Source organism: Sceloporus undulatus, chromosome 4, assembly GCF_019175285.1.
Source record: "Sceloporus undulatus isolate JIND9_A2432 ecotype Alabama chromosome 4, SceUnd_v1.1, whole genome shotgun sequence".
NCBI classification, from domain to species: Eukaryota; Metazoa; Chordata; class Lepidosauria; order Squamata; family Phrynosomatidae; genus Sceloporus; species Sceloporus undulatus.
The window spans coordinates 144,623,999-144,641,893 of NC_056525.1; the positions used below are offsets into that span (position 1 = coordinate 144,623,999).

General features: G+C 37.9%; 1 protein-coding gene across 1 annotated transcript in view; it reads right to left on the reverse strand.

Annotated features, from left to right (window-relative positions):
• GABBR2 (gamma-aminobutyric acid type B receptor subunit 2) overlaps positions 1 to 17,895 on the reverse strand; it is a 356,015-nt gene that overhangs the window by 306,781 nt on the left and 31,339 nt on the right. The window contains 2 exon segments of the mRNA XM_042464922.1: positions 11,077 to 11,145; positions 11,147 to 11,215. Coding sequence (XP_042320856.1) covers positions 11,077 to 11,145; positions 11,147 to 11,215 — 138 coding nt within the window.

The following is a 17,895-nucleotide window of genomic DNA, read 5'->3' on the forward strand; positions in this document are numbered from 1 at the left end:
GGCTGCAGACCCAAGCTAAAGGAGAAGAACCAGAGCTATATGTTTTGGAGCTACCTGGGGGTCATTCCCACTTGTAGGTTGAAGCAAATCCTGATCTGCTCTCGCTGCCTTTTGGAATTTGATTCCAAAAGGACCCTAGTTCTCACTATGAAAGGTTTTTTTTCCCTTACCTCTATAAAATCGCTGCTTTTTGTGGCTCGGTTTTTGTTCCCACCAGTTGCCCCACTTCAAAAGGCACGTCAATCATTGTGATGTAAGCAGCCCGGACTTACAAGCCTGTGCGGGGGGGTGTGTGAAATGGAGGCATGTCCTAGAGAAGGAGGACCCATGGGCGGAGATGGGTTTCCCTTGACATCCCTGCTTTCTCCCTGTTGCCCCCACCGCCTTTGGGTAAGCTGGCTGGGCACCTCCGCACCTCTCCCTCCTCCTCCTCCTCCTCCTTGGTGGTGACCAGCCGGCTGACCGGCTGGAGCATCCCATTGCGTGTAAATTATTTAAAATTATTTAAAGTAGATTATTTAAAATTTAATTCAGGGCATGTTTATACTTTGTGTTCTACTTAATTTCTTTTTGGGGCTTGTTCACTAATGCGAAAGTAAACAGAACTCTGTTACAGTAAACCTAAATATCCATATAAAACTGTGGGACAAAACAGACGGAGGCGGATTGTAGTTGGCTGGAAAAGGCAAAGAACCGCTCCTTTTTCAGCATCCATTGGACAGTTTATGAATTTAAAAATGGTCTTGCGAGTCTGCAACATGAGAGTTATTTTTTCTCATCCTGAATAGTTCTATGTTTGCAGATACTTACATAAAAATAAAAAATATTACACATTCCTAAATTACTGTTAAAGTGCTATCAGATTTTAAAGCCCAGGGCCACTACGTTAAAATTCAATTATCTTATAACAAGAAAGTGAACCGAAGAGCCACATATTAGCAATATTTCTTTTCAAGTGGGCCCTGTCACATTTCTTTCCATACAATTAGGAAATTCATTAGCTTCTGACATATACAGTTTGAATATCCCTTATCCAAAAATGTAAAATCCCAAATCCTCCAAAATCTGAAATAGATGGCTGAGATAGTAACACCTTTGCTGTCTGCTGGTTCAAGGTACAGTGGTCCCCTGACATCTGGTGGGGTTTATTCCAGGACCTCATCCCCCATGGATATCAAAATCCGTAGTGTCCTTTATATAAAATGACAAAATCAAGGTTTGCTTTTGGAATATGTGTGTGTGTGTGTGTTCCTATACACACACACACAAATATTTTCATGCCATGGCTATGAAGGACTGACTGTACACAAATTTTGTTTTATGCTCAAAATTATTTAAAATATTGTATAAAATTACTTTCAGGTTATGTGTATAAGGATATATATGAAACATAAATGAATTCCATGTTTAGACTTGGGTCTCATCTCCAAGATATCTCAATATGTACAAACCGGTACATGCAAATACAGGAATTAAAAAATCCAAACCACTTCTGGTCCCAAGCACTCTTGGTAAGGGATATTCAACCTGTACCGACATCTGTATCTTCCTTGAATGCAGAAGCTATTGCATTTCATGATCACAGCTTTGTCAACTGAACATCATCCTTGTTAAACAATTCTGGAATCTCTGACCCATTCATCATCCTCCACCAAAAAATCCAATAGTACATTTGTCATGCTTCGGGACTCCAGCTTTCAGAGCATGCCAAATTTACATAATGTCAGGCTGAAATCCCACCTACATGTCAATACCAAGCTGAGGTAACAGGAAGAATATATATGGAAGCCAGGTGCAGATTACTGAAGAAGACTCTTAACAGTAAACTAGAGGGAGCACTGCCCAACTCCAATAACAATGTCCAGTTCACTTGTCTAACAATCAAAGAGAAGTTAATGCTTAGAAACACTACACATACTACAGCATTTTTGCTGTCCTCCCTCTTCAGTTGGCTACAGGTTGGACCTAACAATGTGTTATTGATGCAGATAAAAGATAAGGACAGGTGAAATTATCCACAAGAACCACTGATATGCAGAAGACACGGAGATTTTATTTTATGGTTGGGCTCCTCTAAAGGTGTAACGAGGAAGCCTAGAACTCAGATATTGCCAAGCATTTATAGAAATCCATACAAAGACAGGAAATCTGAAATCCAAACCCCTAATTTTCCTCCTCCCCTTAATTAATTCCAAAACATCTATATTGACAAATTCCTTATATGATGTTATCATATTTTATATTTAAGTGTATAGTACAATACAGTCTGTTTAGGAAATGTTAGAATTTACTTTTCCCTGTTATGGACACTTTACCCTGGATATACACTTATAGAAGGACAAAACCACATGTTCCCAAATAAAGCCTTGCAAAAGCAAAATAAATAAATTTAGTCCTTTTAAGAGTTCTCTTATTCAAGAGGTAGTTATCTAGCATGACCCCAAATCTATAGTCATATACAGTCATAGACAAACTATTTTCTTTAACATCAGCTTTCCCTTTCATTATTAGCACCATAGTTAAATTATTTCACATCCTTCCATATGCATACAGTATTGTTATACACAAGATGTGACTAACTAAATGCTTGGCACACCAGTGGATCAGGAGAGTAAATGGAGGTGATCACCAATACCTTGAATAAGACACTGTGTTGCACAGATACCAACCAAGTTATCTCAGACTGTTTACAAGTAGATAAAAGTCCATGTCTAAACATGAAATTTACACTCAAAAGCAGAGCTTGGAGAAGTTTGGGTTTTTTTGGACGAGAATTACTATACCCACCCTTCCAGCATGGCCTCTCATTGCTATATTGTTTGCCAACTTTAAGCAGGACTCTACTGGAAAGATAACTATTGTTCCTATGCCCCCTGTTAACTTTTCTCCTTGATCACCAGTGTCAGTGACAGATATCAAACACATAATTCACTTAACATTAATAAAGCACCCAGTGAAGAGATTCTTCCTCCAGAACTCTTCAAGACACATATTGACTGATGGGCTCTAATGTTGGCAGGATTGCTTACATACATAGACAATACTGGCCATATTCCAGCAGGATGGGAACTTACATCATAATTCCCATATATAAAAAGGAGACAAAGAAGATCCCAGAAACTATAGACCCATAAACCTTATTGATACAACAACTAAGATATATGCAAAACATCTCTTCAGCAAAACAGAGGACTGAATAATTGAGAAGAACATACTAGTGGAAGAACAGTCTGGGGTCAGATCTGGGTACTCTACAATAGATAATAGTTTTGTTCTATACCATCTTATTACTAAATATAAAGCTGATGGAAAATATCTATTCACAGCCCTTATAGAACTTAAGTGCAGCATTTCACTCCATAAACTGATAGATCTTATGGAGAAAGCTGACAAACATGGAGCCTAGGTTCTTGTATCTGGTAAAGGACTTTATACAAATACATGCCTGAACGTCCATACCAAAGTCAATGGCTCATTTACACAAAATATCCCCACCCATAAAGGCATTACACAAAGATGTATTTTGGCTCCAATGTAGTTTATTCTTTATGTCAATGACATTTCAGTATTTCTTCATTCTACAGATGTTCACATGACAAAGATTCTTAACAAACATATTAATATTCTTCTGTATGTAGATGATATAGTTCTAATGACATGCATTTGTGGTGCTCCTGCCTTCGAGGACAGTACACACATCCTGTTTGACTGTTGCTTATATGATAATGAGAGAGCACACCTTTTACAAGCATTTTTGGTTAGATTGACCTATTCGGAGCCTACTGTCAAATTGTCCTATTTCTTTTCCAGTGAGAATTTACATCTAGTACACTGTGTAGCAAAATTTATTGTAAAAGCTGCTCAGCTGAGAGATCAATTTATCATGCAAAACGGGTCCATGCCATGGTGAAGAGTTCATTTAAACATTCCCTTCCTTCCTCCCCAAATTGTAGATTGTAGTTTATTTTACATAAATCATTTTTATTTAACTTTTACTTGTATTTGTTTTAACTTTTTAGTTAATTTTATATGAGTTTTTAGGCATGATCAATTTTTTAGCCTCGTATATATTTGGATATTCTAACACAGGAGTAGGCAACCTTTTTGAGCCGGGGGCCGGGTTGCTGTCCCTCAGACAACTGGAGGGCTGAAGCCAAAAAATAAATAATAATTATTTTTTTTAAAAAAATTAATTAAATAAATAAATTGGGGCAAATGTAGGGCAAAATTTTCAAATGTAGGACACATTTTTATTCTTCTTTTTTTTACAAAATGGAGGGCACACAAAAAAAATTGCTGATTTTTTAAAAAATGTTAATATAAATGCATGTTTCGGAGGCTTCTATAGACAATTGCCCCCCTTGCCTGCCGCTTGCCCCCCCCTTGCCCACCTCCTCCTGATAGGCCAAAGGCCCCACACCCTCACGCAAGAGGCCAAAGGCTCCGGCGGCAATCGGCGGCAGGACCGGGCTGGGGCCGGTCCCAAGGCCTTGCCAGGCCGCATCCAGCCAGTGGGCCGCAGGTTGCCTACCCCTGTTCTAACATTTAGATTTTGTATTATGTATTTTGTCTTCTCTTGTACCATCAGCTGATTAATCAATAAAATTTGTTGTTGTTTGTAGTTCTAATGGCTTATTCCCAAGTAGGCTGTTGAGGAAATTGTGCCTATTGTGCCACTAACTCTTTGAACATCAGTAAGTCCAAATCCAAAGTAGTGGTATTTAGGGGGGGGAAATGGGTCAAACACAACTGGTGTTTGTTTGGGAAGTGTTTAAAACAAACAGATTTATTTTCATACTCAGAGGGGAGTTTTTACAGATAAAGGCCCCTGGATCAATCATTTTAAACAAAGTTCCATAAAGGCTACAGCAGGTTCTAATATGCCAATTAAATTGCTTAGTTATAATCATCCAACTTCTTTGCTCTCCATCCTAAAGGTCCATAACGCAAAAATTATACCAGTTCTAAGATATGGCACTGAATTGTGGGGCCTATGAATGGCCCCTCCACTTGAACAAAATCAAGCATGCTTCTTAAAGACTATTTTGAGCACTGACAGGAACACTCCTGCAGCAGCAGTAAGAGCTGAATCTGGTACCCACTTTTTTAACAGTTTAATAGTAATTAAAGCCTTTTCAACTAGTGGTAGATCCTTTCAATGGAATCTGACAGATATCCAAAAATGTGACTGGAAAACCAGCCGGGGCCCACTTCAATACACTTCATGGATTACTCAACTTCATCAATTTAGCTGCATCTCAGCTTTTCAACGCAATATTTGCTTTCAGTTGGACAACAGCCCACAGCGATACTGTATTTAAACAAAGAGCCATGGAAGTAAATGCCCAAATTGGTATTGAAACACTTGCAAATGCCAGGTTGCTGAAATGGTTTGCCAAAAATAAAATGTCATTCCAAACAGAAAAATATCTAATAATGGGCTTGACTTAATCCCACAGGACAGTTTTAACCAGAATGAGATTCGAACAGTTGGATTCCATGGTCAAATATAGATGATTCCACCAAGTGCCATATATTGAGAGAACATGTGTCTATGGAGCATCTGAAATAGAAGATATTGAGCATGTCCTATTTAACTACCAACTATATGCCACAGTAAGGGCCCAGTACGTACACACAATACTTGATAGAACTAGATACTAGGACTGTAACAAATGGTTATCTCATTTCTTTCAGGGTATAAATACATGGTAATTAGAGCTGCTAAATTCATAGGCAGGGCTGTCCAACTGAGAATATGTCTTACTGAGATCATTAGGGTTGCATGTAAAGATGAGGAATTCATTTATACATATTTTTTGCATTTTATCGTATTTTAATTCATTATGACATAAGACAAAAATATACTACTATTAATTTAAATTAATTTATATGTTATCTTATTTTAATATAACTTGTCTTATCCCATGGTATTTCATGCACTGTATTTTCTTGTATTATACCATGTTTGATGTTAGCTGTTTTTATATGGTTGACCGACTAATATCAATAAACTTTTTAACTCACTAACTGGCATGACCTCTCACCTTCACAAGACAGGAAAATCTCTTATTATCATTATTTTCAACCACATAATGGCAACCCAAAAGACCAGTACTCCTTTTTAAATGGAGAAAAATTGAAAGCACTTTATACAGGACATATCTTTACAATCTCCTTTGTGTTTCTTTGAGTAAATACAGTACTAAAGAAGCAGCCTATTATCTTTCAATATAATCCAGCAGTATCAGTATTAGCTCCAGCTAGGGTTGATCAGTTGTGATAGAGACATTGTGCACAAAAGATCAGGCATTTATTTTTAACAGACTAAGTAGGTCTTTATGACAAATACAACCATGTGTCAATGTTATTTCCAGAGTCTAATGAATTACTACAGACTGGCAGACGGGCACATTTTGTCACTAAGTAATAACCATTTTAACTGACAGCAAGAGCCTTATATATCTGCTAAATTTTTCAAGATGAGTGCGGTTAGCACAACAGCAGACAGAGAAATATCACTGTTACCTTGTCAAACTTCAGCAACCTCTATGGAGCATCTCTATTTACACCAGAGGCCACTATGAGACAGAACGCATGTCCTTTGGTAAAACTTCTCAGCTGCCCTTCTAGATATCTGTGCATCAGTCAGATTGGAAGCTATTGCAGATTGGAGCGGTGTGAAACTCCCAGAGGGTCTGCACAATACTGCTACGACGCAGTCATAAGGCAACCTATTTAACAGTGGCATAGACCCTGCCAAAGCTCTGAGACCTGCCTGCCTCAAAGCAACAGTGCAAGCATTTTCAGTATTCTTGAGAGAAGAAAAAGAAATAAGAGGGAAAATCTGAAATACACACATGCCACTGCCTATCTTTCCTTCCTAGGACCTCAGGCAGTGCTTTATAGGCAGGTGGTGATGGCAGATGCAACAGCAGCCACAAATGATTGCTGATTGCTCCAAGCTCTGCTCCTATGAACCAGTTCTGCTTTCTCCCCCGCCCCACCCTTTCTGGCTCCTTTTCATTTAGGCTTTTGTAAGAGCACCAAGAATGTATTTCACATTCCTAACTAAATAAATAACATTTCATAAAAATAGATTATAGACATTAAAAAGACATCATAAACTAGAAAACCATACAGCCATTTCAGTATCAGCCAGGATTCAGAGAAGTGTACAACTCATCATTCTCCGTGCCCTGAGGAGCTTGTGTTTCTGAGCTTGTGTATCACAGACAGCAGCCTTCCACGCCAAACATCAAATCACCCCTGAAACTGAGGGCAATTTCAAAGGCAGTTTGTCACCACTAAACATTTATTAAGCTTCTGCTCTATCCCAGATTGCACTAGCTGTACAAGCATAATGTCTCCTCTGTTTTCAATGAAACAACTTCATTATCAGCTGTCAAGAAGAATACATATACGGCAGAAACTGCTCTTTTAAAAGTATTCAGTTGTCAAATATACAGCACACAGCATACCCACCATCCCTCAGTATGATGTTAGGCACAAAGGCTCTTTCCCACTCACACCTGAAAGTCAGTGAGGCCTTTCAATGGGAAAGGCACAGGGATAATGTCATGCCAGAAGCAGCTAGTATTTACAGCCTTCCCACCATCTGCATTCATGGAAGCACTCCACCAAGACTGAAAGTTTTGCACAGTTAGTCCTGTAAGCCCAAGAAAGGTTTCATCTTATATTTCGGAGGGTGGGGGCAAAACTATCCATGATGTTATTCAGTTCTTTAACAAAGCGTGGGTAGGTTTATCATTTTTAATTTGAAGAAAAAGCAGACATGAACCTCTGATTTGGATTGGGGAGCCAATAAGAGTCAAAATTATCCCAATTATTATCATATCTTCTGATATATTATTAAATCCATTTTAACAGAAGACACTTGTTTTCATTAGCTGCATTTTTGGATGGAGGACATGCAAATATACTTGAAGCAGCAAGATTACTTCTGGTGAATATCTGAGTAGAATATTGTGGGTATATTTTTTTTCCTTACATGTCCATTAGTAAATGAAGGACAATCGCTTCCCTGAAACGATACTAATATTCAGGGAAAGTCTAGAAATATCTCTGAGGAACTGGCCAATATCCTGCTATACACACATATTTTCTTGGGGCTACAACTGTGCTATAATTCTTCCCAAGGACAAAATAGTAAGGCTGGGTGAAGAACACAATTCAAAGTTGCATTTCAGCAGTGTAATACTAGAGGTATTTTAGTCAAATGATTTTTCTGCTCTCTCAAATGATTCAGTAGCTTGCTATCAATATGCTTTTAAACACTCTTTGTTACATCCTGTTGCCTCCTTTTAGCTCTTCACCTAATCAATTATTTTCTAGCAAAGTCTTGTGTGAGGAATGATGTTGTATAGAAAAGCCACCTCTTGCACTGTCTACTAAAAAAAAGTGTTCTGCAATATCAGTTTTTAAACTGAAAAGGATAATGAAGTTGTAGCCTGCTAAATTTGCAGGATTTGCCCTTCATCTGTTCATCACATATAACTGTGCTAGTACACAATTAAGGCTCCATTGGTATAGCAATATCACTGTCACATCATCTTGAAAAATTTAAACTGTATTCATTGATAACACATCAGTCACTAAGGCTTAAGCAACTCCCCATTTCAGATCTATTTTACAATCATTCATAACATTGTCTGACAGCATGAAACCTGACCTGGAAAAGAGAGTTGCCAAGTGATGCTTTAACCAAATGTCTCCAAGGTACTGTGCAAAGGTAGCTATGTCTTCCTACATATTGTCTTTTGGGTCCATCCTATACATAAAAATAAATTCAGCAGTGTCTTATTCTCTAGAAAGCTAGGACTACGGTTTTTCTGGGAATGTGTTTCATTGACCACAGCAGGGCTTATAAGGAATTGCATGATATGTCTTGGTTTAAATCAGAACTTGCAATTAGTCCTTTGGGGACTGCTATTCCCAAAATCCAACAACCAAACAATTTTTTTCCCAGGTCTTGAGCTTATCAGCAAAGCTGCATATGCCAAGAAGTTTCAATATAATTATAGATAGTAGCTAGCGGAATAGGTAGATACTATGATTACCAACCCTCTCTTAGCACTGTTTGCTGACTTAAGGCTTAAGAACAATGAAAGAATTGCTTCTTCCAGTTTAATTGTAGATTAGGCAGTGTTGTTTGAAACATAGTATTAGTTTATTACAGTTTATTCCACGGTGATTACGTGAGATTGACACATACTAAATGAAAGACAACTGATTGCCAAATAAGAGTTTGAAGAAACTGTCCAATAAATTATAATTATTGCAATACAGATACAGAATATTTTCAGAAATCTGAACACCTCAGAATTGAAAGTTCTTAATAGAATCTTATTTTCCATGATATAGACTGAGCAGTTAAATAATGGAGTGGCAATAATAATTGGGTTCAAGTGATAGTCACTTATGAAGTAGCCTCAGTGTTGTGCATTTCAAATAGTAAGAATGAAGATGCCCCTTTGCATTGAAACAGTATAAAAACAGCAAACTTCAGATGTCTGTTATGAGACCACTGGGACGGACACTATTGTCCATATCTGATCCTTGAACATTTTCAACAATATTAGAATCTGTGAAAATGGCAGCATTACTTACTTTTGCTTTTGTTTAAATTTTAAAGCAATGACTACTTGTTAAGTAGGTACCACTGAAGTCAGTGGATCTTACTTCCGAGAATCCTCACCTCCACCTCAAATTCCAAGCTTGAGGTGGAATTATCTGTATAAATGGCTGAGAATGATTTATATGCAATCGACAGCACACTCTCTTGCCAGGCAAATGTGTATATATCAGAACTATTGTGTTCTGAAATGGAACTTTATGTCTAAAAATTCTGACACGTCTTATAGTTCCTTAAATACAGTAAATATATTCCTAGCCATGAATTCAGTGCCTAGCTTGGAGCTTGTATTTCAGTTTGTGTTTCTCTGCTCATAATTAATTTGTTGCTTTAATAACACACCGCACTCTTATAGTGCTGCTATTCCACTTTTATTGCTCTGGTTGCCTCCTGTGGCATTCTGGGATTTGTAGTTTAGGGAAATGCATTTAGAATTCGCGGCCAGTGTGCTCCTAGGCCTTACTGAATTACAAACCCTAGAATGCTACAGGTGGTGGCAGTGGGGATCCTGCAGTGCGTATCACCCAATGCAGGGAGCGGGACCTCTGGGTGGGACTTCCGGTTTGACTTCCAGGGCTGGGAAACAGCTGCATGGGCCAGAGATGCAGGCAGCAGAAGTGGCCGCACTGGCCGGAGACACCCCCTGAGGCCCGGAGATCTCCTGGGGCCCAGAGTGGCACCCACACGGGCCCAAGAAGCACCAGAGGGGTGCAGGGAGCCAACTAGGTGTCACCTCCCTCTTCTGGGGTGTCATGACCCTTCTGGGCTGTCACCCAGTACAGCCTGCATCCCCCTGTGATGCACCTGGGAGGCAGACCGAGCAGTAAAAGTGGAATAGCAGCACTATAAGAATGTAGTCCTGTAATCTCAAAAGTCTTTGTTCACCTCTGTTGGCCATTTGAACATGGAGGAGGAAGATATTAGAAACTTCGATTTCAATTTCTCGTTGGGTGTGGTGGTCACCTCAGCAACTGATTCTGCTTCCAATATTTTCTATTTTTAATATACTTTATATATATATAGCTACAAATTATAGGTTTTAAAAAACAGTAATAACAAAGTAGATCATGGAAGCTTAAGAACAGGGTGACCAGATGTCATAACTTCAAAGGAGGACATGGCACCAAAAATGTAGGACACTCAAGAAAAACATAGGACATTACAAAATAAAGCTGAAAACACTAATATAAATATAAATTCTTGTTTGTTGTTCATGCTCAAAATGAAGAACATTTTGACATCTTCCCAGACAGAAGTATGAAATGTAGGCCATGTCCTGGAAAAGGAAGATGTCTGATCATCCAGCTTAAAATCCACCTGTTATCTCCTGGAGAACTATTAATAATGAAAATATCTAATTTTCCAAACAATACCTTACAATTTTTCAAGCATTCATCAATTTGAGATATATTGTTCCTTACCTGGACCAAATTCCATCCTATTAGGGATTCAGCAATGATGGATGTGACAGTTGTACATACTCCACCAAAAAACCATTAGGTGCGTAGGTCCATATTTTATTGCATCATAGAAGGCTTTAAGTCCCTTTGCATTGTCACACTGGGGGAAAGAAATAAAAGCAACATTTTAGCACTAAACACAATTAATTATTGTTAACTTTATTAGTTCAACAAAAGAGTAAGTTCATAAATAATTTCTCCCACAACACTGAACGGTTGTGGGAAATTGCCCTGTTTAGGGTATTGCCCTACTCTAAAAATGGCTATTCACTGCTATCCATGTAGTAAAATGTGAGCAACAGCTGAAGTATTCTTGTGGTCATTTTGAATTGTACTTGTTACTACACCCTGCATGTCCAACGTTATTTTGGGGTACAAATATTTTGTTATATTTTATTATAATAATAATAATAATAATAAAAATTTTTTATTTATATACCGCCCTTCTAAGAAATCAGGGCGGTGAACAACAAGAGATAAAAATACAATTATACAGATCAATAAAAATACATTAAAAACAGTAAAAAACAGTTCAATAAAAATAATAGAGATAACATGTTGGCAAAAAATGCTGACATGACATGGGGGGGGAAGAATTACTGGTCTGGGTAAGCTTGTTCGAAGAAGTGGGTTTTTAACCCCTTCCTGAATTGAGGTAGGGAGGTGGCTGAGCGGAGCAGTAATAGCAGTTACATGGAGGACAAAAAGCATGAACCTGGAAAGGTCATGATGACTTTTAAGTGAACTTCTCAAAAGTTGTCACATAAGACCCGAGGAGATGTCTAAAGGACCGATGTAACTTAATGGGTGTAACTATTGCTTCTTCCCAACCTCCTGCTATGTGCATTTCCCCTTGAAGATCAAAGATACTCTAGGCTGCCGCTGTCCAGTGCCAAGAACAGACAGGCACTGGTCCATCATGCCTACACCCAGCAGCTGATGAAAGGCCCTTCCTCCACCCCAATTGCCACTGCTGTGGCCTCTGAGGCAGAGAGGAGCAGCCATCATTCATTCAACATCCCTCACTGCCATCTCCTTTTCCTTGTGTGCCATGTCTTTTGAGATTGTGAGCCTGAGGGCAGGGAACTGTTAGCACACCCTGCATGTCCCTCATTATTTTGGGATAGAAATATTTTGTTATAATCACAGTTAGATAGAGACCAAAAAACATGAACCTGGAAGGATTATGATGACCTTTAAGTGAATTTCTTAGGAGTGGTGACATAAGACATGAGAGCATCTGTAAATGACCCATGTAACTCAATGGCTGTGAACATTGCTGCTTCCCAGCACCCTGCTATGTGCATTTCCTCTTGAAGGTCAAAGACAAAGAAGTCTATCACCCTACCTCATCCTGTCCCAAACTCCCTGGGATTGTTCTAACTTTATCACTACTTGATTTAATCAGTGTCACCACCATCAACCAATATTCCTTTTGTAACGCTAACATTAAAAACTTACCTGCTGGGAATCCCATTGTTTCTGGGATTCCTGAAAAACCAGCTCCAACTGCCTCAAAACACAGTTTGACCCATAAATATGCCCACTTTTGGTACTCCCACTTTGGTCCAATTTGGAATCAGGCAGAAACCCTGCCCAATTCAGACTTGACTCCTCAGAACTGCAGCCAAGGCAGAGTGCTGAGCCACATTCACACATAGCCTTCCGCAGACTGGAGCATCATCTCTGCAACTGGTAAGGTATTGCCCAACACTAAAAAACGGCTATCCACTATTACTTTTTTATATCTTATTTTTGGTGTGTGTGCATGCGTGTGTGTGTGTGCGTGTGTGTGTGGGAGAGAGAGAGAGAGAGAGATTTGTGTGTGTGTGTTGTTTCCCCTTTTTATGAATATACTAATCTAATTTGGAACCTGCGTCTAGAGTTCTTTAGGGTTCAGCACCGATAAGACATAGGCTGGAAGTCCCAACTAGAGTTACCTTGGCCCTCTTGCCGCTTCCTATTGGGTTAAATAAATTTCCCCATTGAATTCAATTTGTGGTTGTCCTCCCAGGACCCTAGGTTTTTGGGTAACATACTGATATATATATGTGTGTGTGTGTGTGTGTGTGTGTGTGTGTGTGTGTGTATTTGGGGTGATATACTGATATAAATAGCTGCAGACTACCACTGTCTTTAAACTGAAAGCACGTAAAATCATGCAGAATATATTAAGCAGACAACAAGATGTATAAAAAAATATTGTTTGATCTAACTGTGAAAACAGAATCTAAAAAATATTTGTATTTTTTTGCCAGTATTCCCCCAGTTATTCTTCATATACAATCATTTCTGATGTCCCTTCAGGCTGATGCAAGTTATCATTAATTCCCCTCAAAATATCTGTAATAAATCTGCTGTACTAGTGCCAGTTGGATATTTATTTAAATAAATATTTTTATGTTCCTTTTTTTCTCCATATTCTCCTCCTCTAAACAGCTAGCAAACATAATAATGCATGCACAAGATTAATTTAAAACATACATTTAAAACAGTAATGCAGAGCGCCTTCTGCCACTTCCTGTTAGTAGTTCAGCTGCATCTTTTTTGGATAGGAACAACAGGCTCCAATGGTTTTTCCACTGGTAACTTCCATGCTAGATTACTACAGTGCACTTTACAGAGGGCTGCCCTTGAAGATGATTCAACAACTACAGTTTATGTAAACATATCTTAATATATAACACTAATTCCACTTACACAGGCTACCTGTTTACTTCCAAACCAAATGTAAGATGCTGATTTTAACCTATGGTCTGTAACGCCTAATAGATTGAACTACATTCACAATGGGAGAGGCAATTTTAAAATCAACATCTAAAGCTCTGCTTTGAGTGCCTGTTGTGTGGAAGGCTTGGGCAACAACAACATAGAATTTTATAGTGTTGCTCCATCCCTGTATAAAGTGCTCTCCCTGGTGAGTTCTACCTGGAGTTGATACTGTCATCCTTTCAGCACCAAATCAGTATTTTTTTCTTGCTCTACTGCTTTTCAAAGTGGTGTCCATGGACCTGTGCCAGTCCACAAGTCACCAACTGCCAGTCTTTGGAGAGTTTCCAGGAAATAAAGGAAGAAAGAATTCTAGCCAATTAGCACAAATATGGTACCAGTATCTGGCTCACTGGGGAAAAAAATAACAACTGCTGGTTGCCTCCATCACATAGTACGTATAAGAAACACTTGCTCTACTGTCAGGCATTTGATAATCTTGATGTAGCATATGATGGATTGCTTTTATATATCAGATGAACTGCATTGCCTAACTGTCTATTGTTTTCACAAATGTTTTAGTTATTGTTGAAGTTGAAGGCTTTAATGGTCGGCATCCATAGTTTTTTGTGGTTTTTTGGGGCTGTGCGGCCATGTTCTAGAAGAGTTTCTTCCCAACGTTTCACCAGCATCTGTGGCTGGCATCTTCAGAGAATTTTAGTTATTTCATGTGGGCAATTGCATGTTGGTCATTTAATGTATTTTGTTGTATTTCGTGGACTGTATTGTTGTATGGTCTAAGTGCTGTAACCCGCTTTGATCTTTGGAAAGGCGGGCTAGAAATAAAGTTTTATTATTATTATTATTATTATTATTAATATTATTATTATTATTATTATTAATGGATACCTGTATTATTTTAGTTTGTATGTTTTACTACAAAATTTAATTGTCTTGAATCTTTTTTGGGGGGAAAGATGCATTAAGACAATTTAATGACATTAGTCAGTCAATGTTTTCTTGTAATTAGCAAACAGCTATTATACAAATATATATTACAAACATCACCTTTCATCTTTGCATGCAAGCATAAGACCAAAGCCAAAAATTTAGCATCTAAAAGGTACATATTTGATATAATCATCTAATGAAATACACAACTTTTCCAGGTGTGACCACCCTGTCCTCATAGTAACGATAACAATAGCACCAACAGCAATATAAGAAATGCTAAGCAGTTAAACTTTCTAGAGGATATGAAAGGGAAGGGGGTATACAAGACTCCCAAACAAGAGAATGCTAATAACTGGATATCACTATTGAAAAGGCCCCGTTCTGTGTGTTCACTAAGTACACCTAAAAGAGTGTGAGGAGACCTTAAAAGACAAAAGATTCAGGGGTCCTTCAGCTATTCTGGACATAGATTGGATAGGTCTCCATCTGTATTAGGTCCCATCTATCTGACAGACCATCTCTTCCCATATGAGTCTGCGCAGGTCCCGAGTTCCTTAGAAGAGGCATTTCTCTGACTCCCATCACCTTCAGGAATATCAGGTTGGGATGCAAGACTGAGCCTTCTTGATAACTGCTTGATAAGGAAGGTTAGAATGACTCCCTCCTTGTTCATAAGAAGTAAGATATTAAAGCTTTGCTGGAGACTAGAAAGATTTCAGCTACATGAGGGGAAATTTTATTTTTTTTACTTTTTTATTATTTTTATTTTATTATAATAACATATCTTATTTACAAAGCTTGCATTCATCCAGCGTGACAAAAGTAACATATACAATCAAAATATAAATCTACTAATTTATAAGCTTATTTACAAAGCTTTTCTAAGAAACTGTAATTTTTTATATATTAACAAAAAAAATTTAAACCCAAGACAATTGTTACATTTATTCACATATGAAAAATTATTGTTACTCTACATGAAGGGAAATTTTAAAGGTTCATTAACAACCAACAATAATATTTTTAATATTCGGAAGAGAATACAGTACGAATGGTTAAAATGAACTTATTAGATATCTCAAAACCAGTAATCAGTACATCATGAGGTCTCTTCATGTGCTATCTTGGTTGTCACTGTTTTTTGCTTTCTAAACATACTTGTATATCATTTTCAAAGCTGCTGGGCATTATTGCTGTTGTTAACAACAACAACAACAAATGACTCCCTCTTTACTGTCCTTCCATCAGCAGCAAAGATGTTTTTTACTCCATCAGGGTTTGAAGAATTGAATGTTTTTAAAGAAAGGAGCTGTACTGCTTTTAATAGGGAGGTGTACTTCTTTTCACTGTACTATTTTAAACTGCTTTCTGTTATATTTAATTGTATGTTTTAGAGGTAATTGACAGTTTAATTACATTTTAATGATATGTTTTAGCTATATTTGTATTTGATTTAATTTGTAAGGTGGCTTGAGCCCCAGTTGACAGGAGAGGGCAAGGTGGTATATAAATAAAATTAATATTATTTTTTTAAGCTGGACTAAGAAACATATCATGAGTCATTGTAAACTCATGATGGGACCCTGGTGATAAGTCAGACAACAGCGTTCTAAACAAGGCATACTTTTCAAATAGCCTTTAAAAGCAGCCCTGGGTAGATTGCATTGCAATGTAGTCAACACATGTATAACAGTGACCAGTTCTGCCTTCTCCAAAAAGGGGCACTGCTAGCTAACTGGAGCTCTGCAAACATACTCCCAGACAGAGCTCCCTCTAAAAGCAGGCCAAGATCCAGGAGCAACTGCAAAACTGATCTATTAAAACAACATGCTATTCCATCTGGAAGGGAATGAAGAATTGTTCCCAGACTGGTTTTCATACTTACCCAAATAATTTCTGTTTTGCTGTGCCTGGTACCCAGTGTTGCCAATTTCCAGGAAATTCCCTGGTTTCTGGGTAATAAAACCCATTCCGGGCAATTTCCAGGTATTAAAAATTATGGGGAATTTCCAGGGACCACCCCCCAATCCAGTCTATCACACTCAGCTGCTCACCTCCTCCTGATTGGCCAAAACTGCTCTTCCATCCAATCCTGCCCTACCTCAGATGCATTTGGATATTGTTGTTGTTGTTGTTGTTGTTATTATTATTATTATTATATTTTTTGTAGAGTAATCTTGTAGCCCCTTTGAGACTCCCTAAACTTTCCTAAAGTTAAGTCCAGTTATTCAGGTGCATTTGGTAATAATAATAATAATAATAATAATAATAATAATAATAATAGAGCTCTTGTAGCCCCTTGGAAACTCACTGCAAGAAAGGAGCTGGCAGAATGAGCTTTCCTAGACCTAAGTGCACTTCCTCGGGTGCACTTGGAAATAATAATAATAATAATAATAATAATAATAATAATAATTATTATTATTATTATTATTATTATTATTATTATTGTAGAGAGATGTTGTAGCCCCTTTGAGACTCCCTGCAAGAAAGGGGCTGGCGGCATGAGCGTTCCTATACCTAAGTCCACTTCCTCAGATGCATTTGGAAATAATAATTTGTAATAATAATAATAATAATAATAATAATAATAATAATAATAAAAGAGAGACCTTGGAGCCACTTGGAGGCTCACTGCAAGAAAGGAGTTGGCAGCATGAGCTTCCCTAGACTTAAGTCCACTTCCTCAGGTGCATTTTGATATAATAATAATAATAATGGCGATGATGATATAAGAGATCTTGTAGCACCTTTGAGACTCACTGAAAGAAAGAAATTGGCAGCATGAGCTTCACTAGACTTAAGTCCACTTCCTCATGTGCATTTGGAAACAATAATAATAATAACAACAGAAGATAGATCTTGTAGCACCTTTGAGACTCACTGAAAGAAAGAGGTTGGCAGCATGAGCTTGCCTAGACTTAAGCATACTTCCTCAGATGCATGGGAATTGTAGTTTATTGTGGCACCAGAGCTCTTTCTCACAAAACTACAATTCCCAGAATTCCCTAGCACTGAGCCAGGGCAGTTAAAGCAATCTCAAACTAGATTATTCCTGCAGTATGGATTGGAACTTGAGCATTTTTAATAGCCAGAGTAAATTCACATGTGTGTACA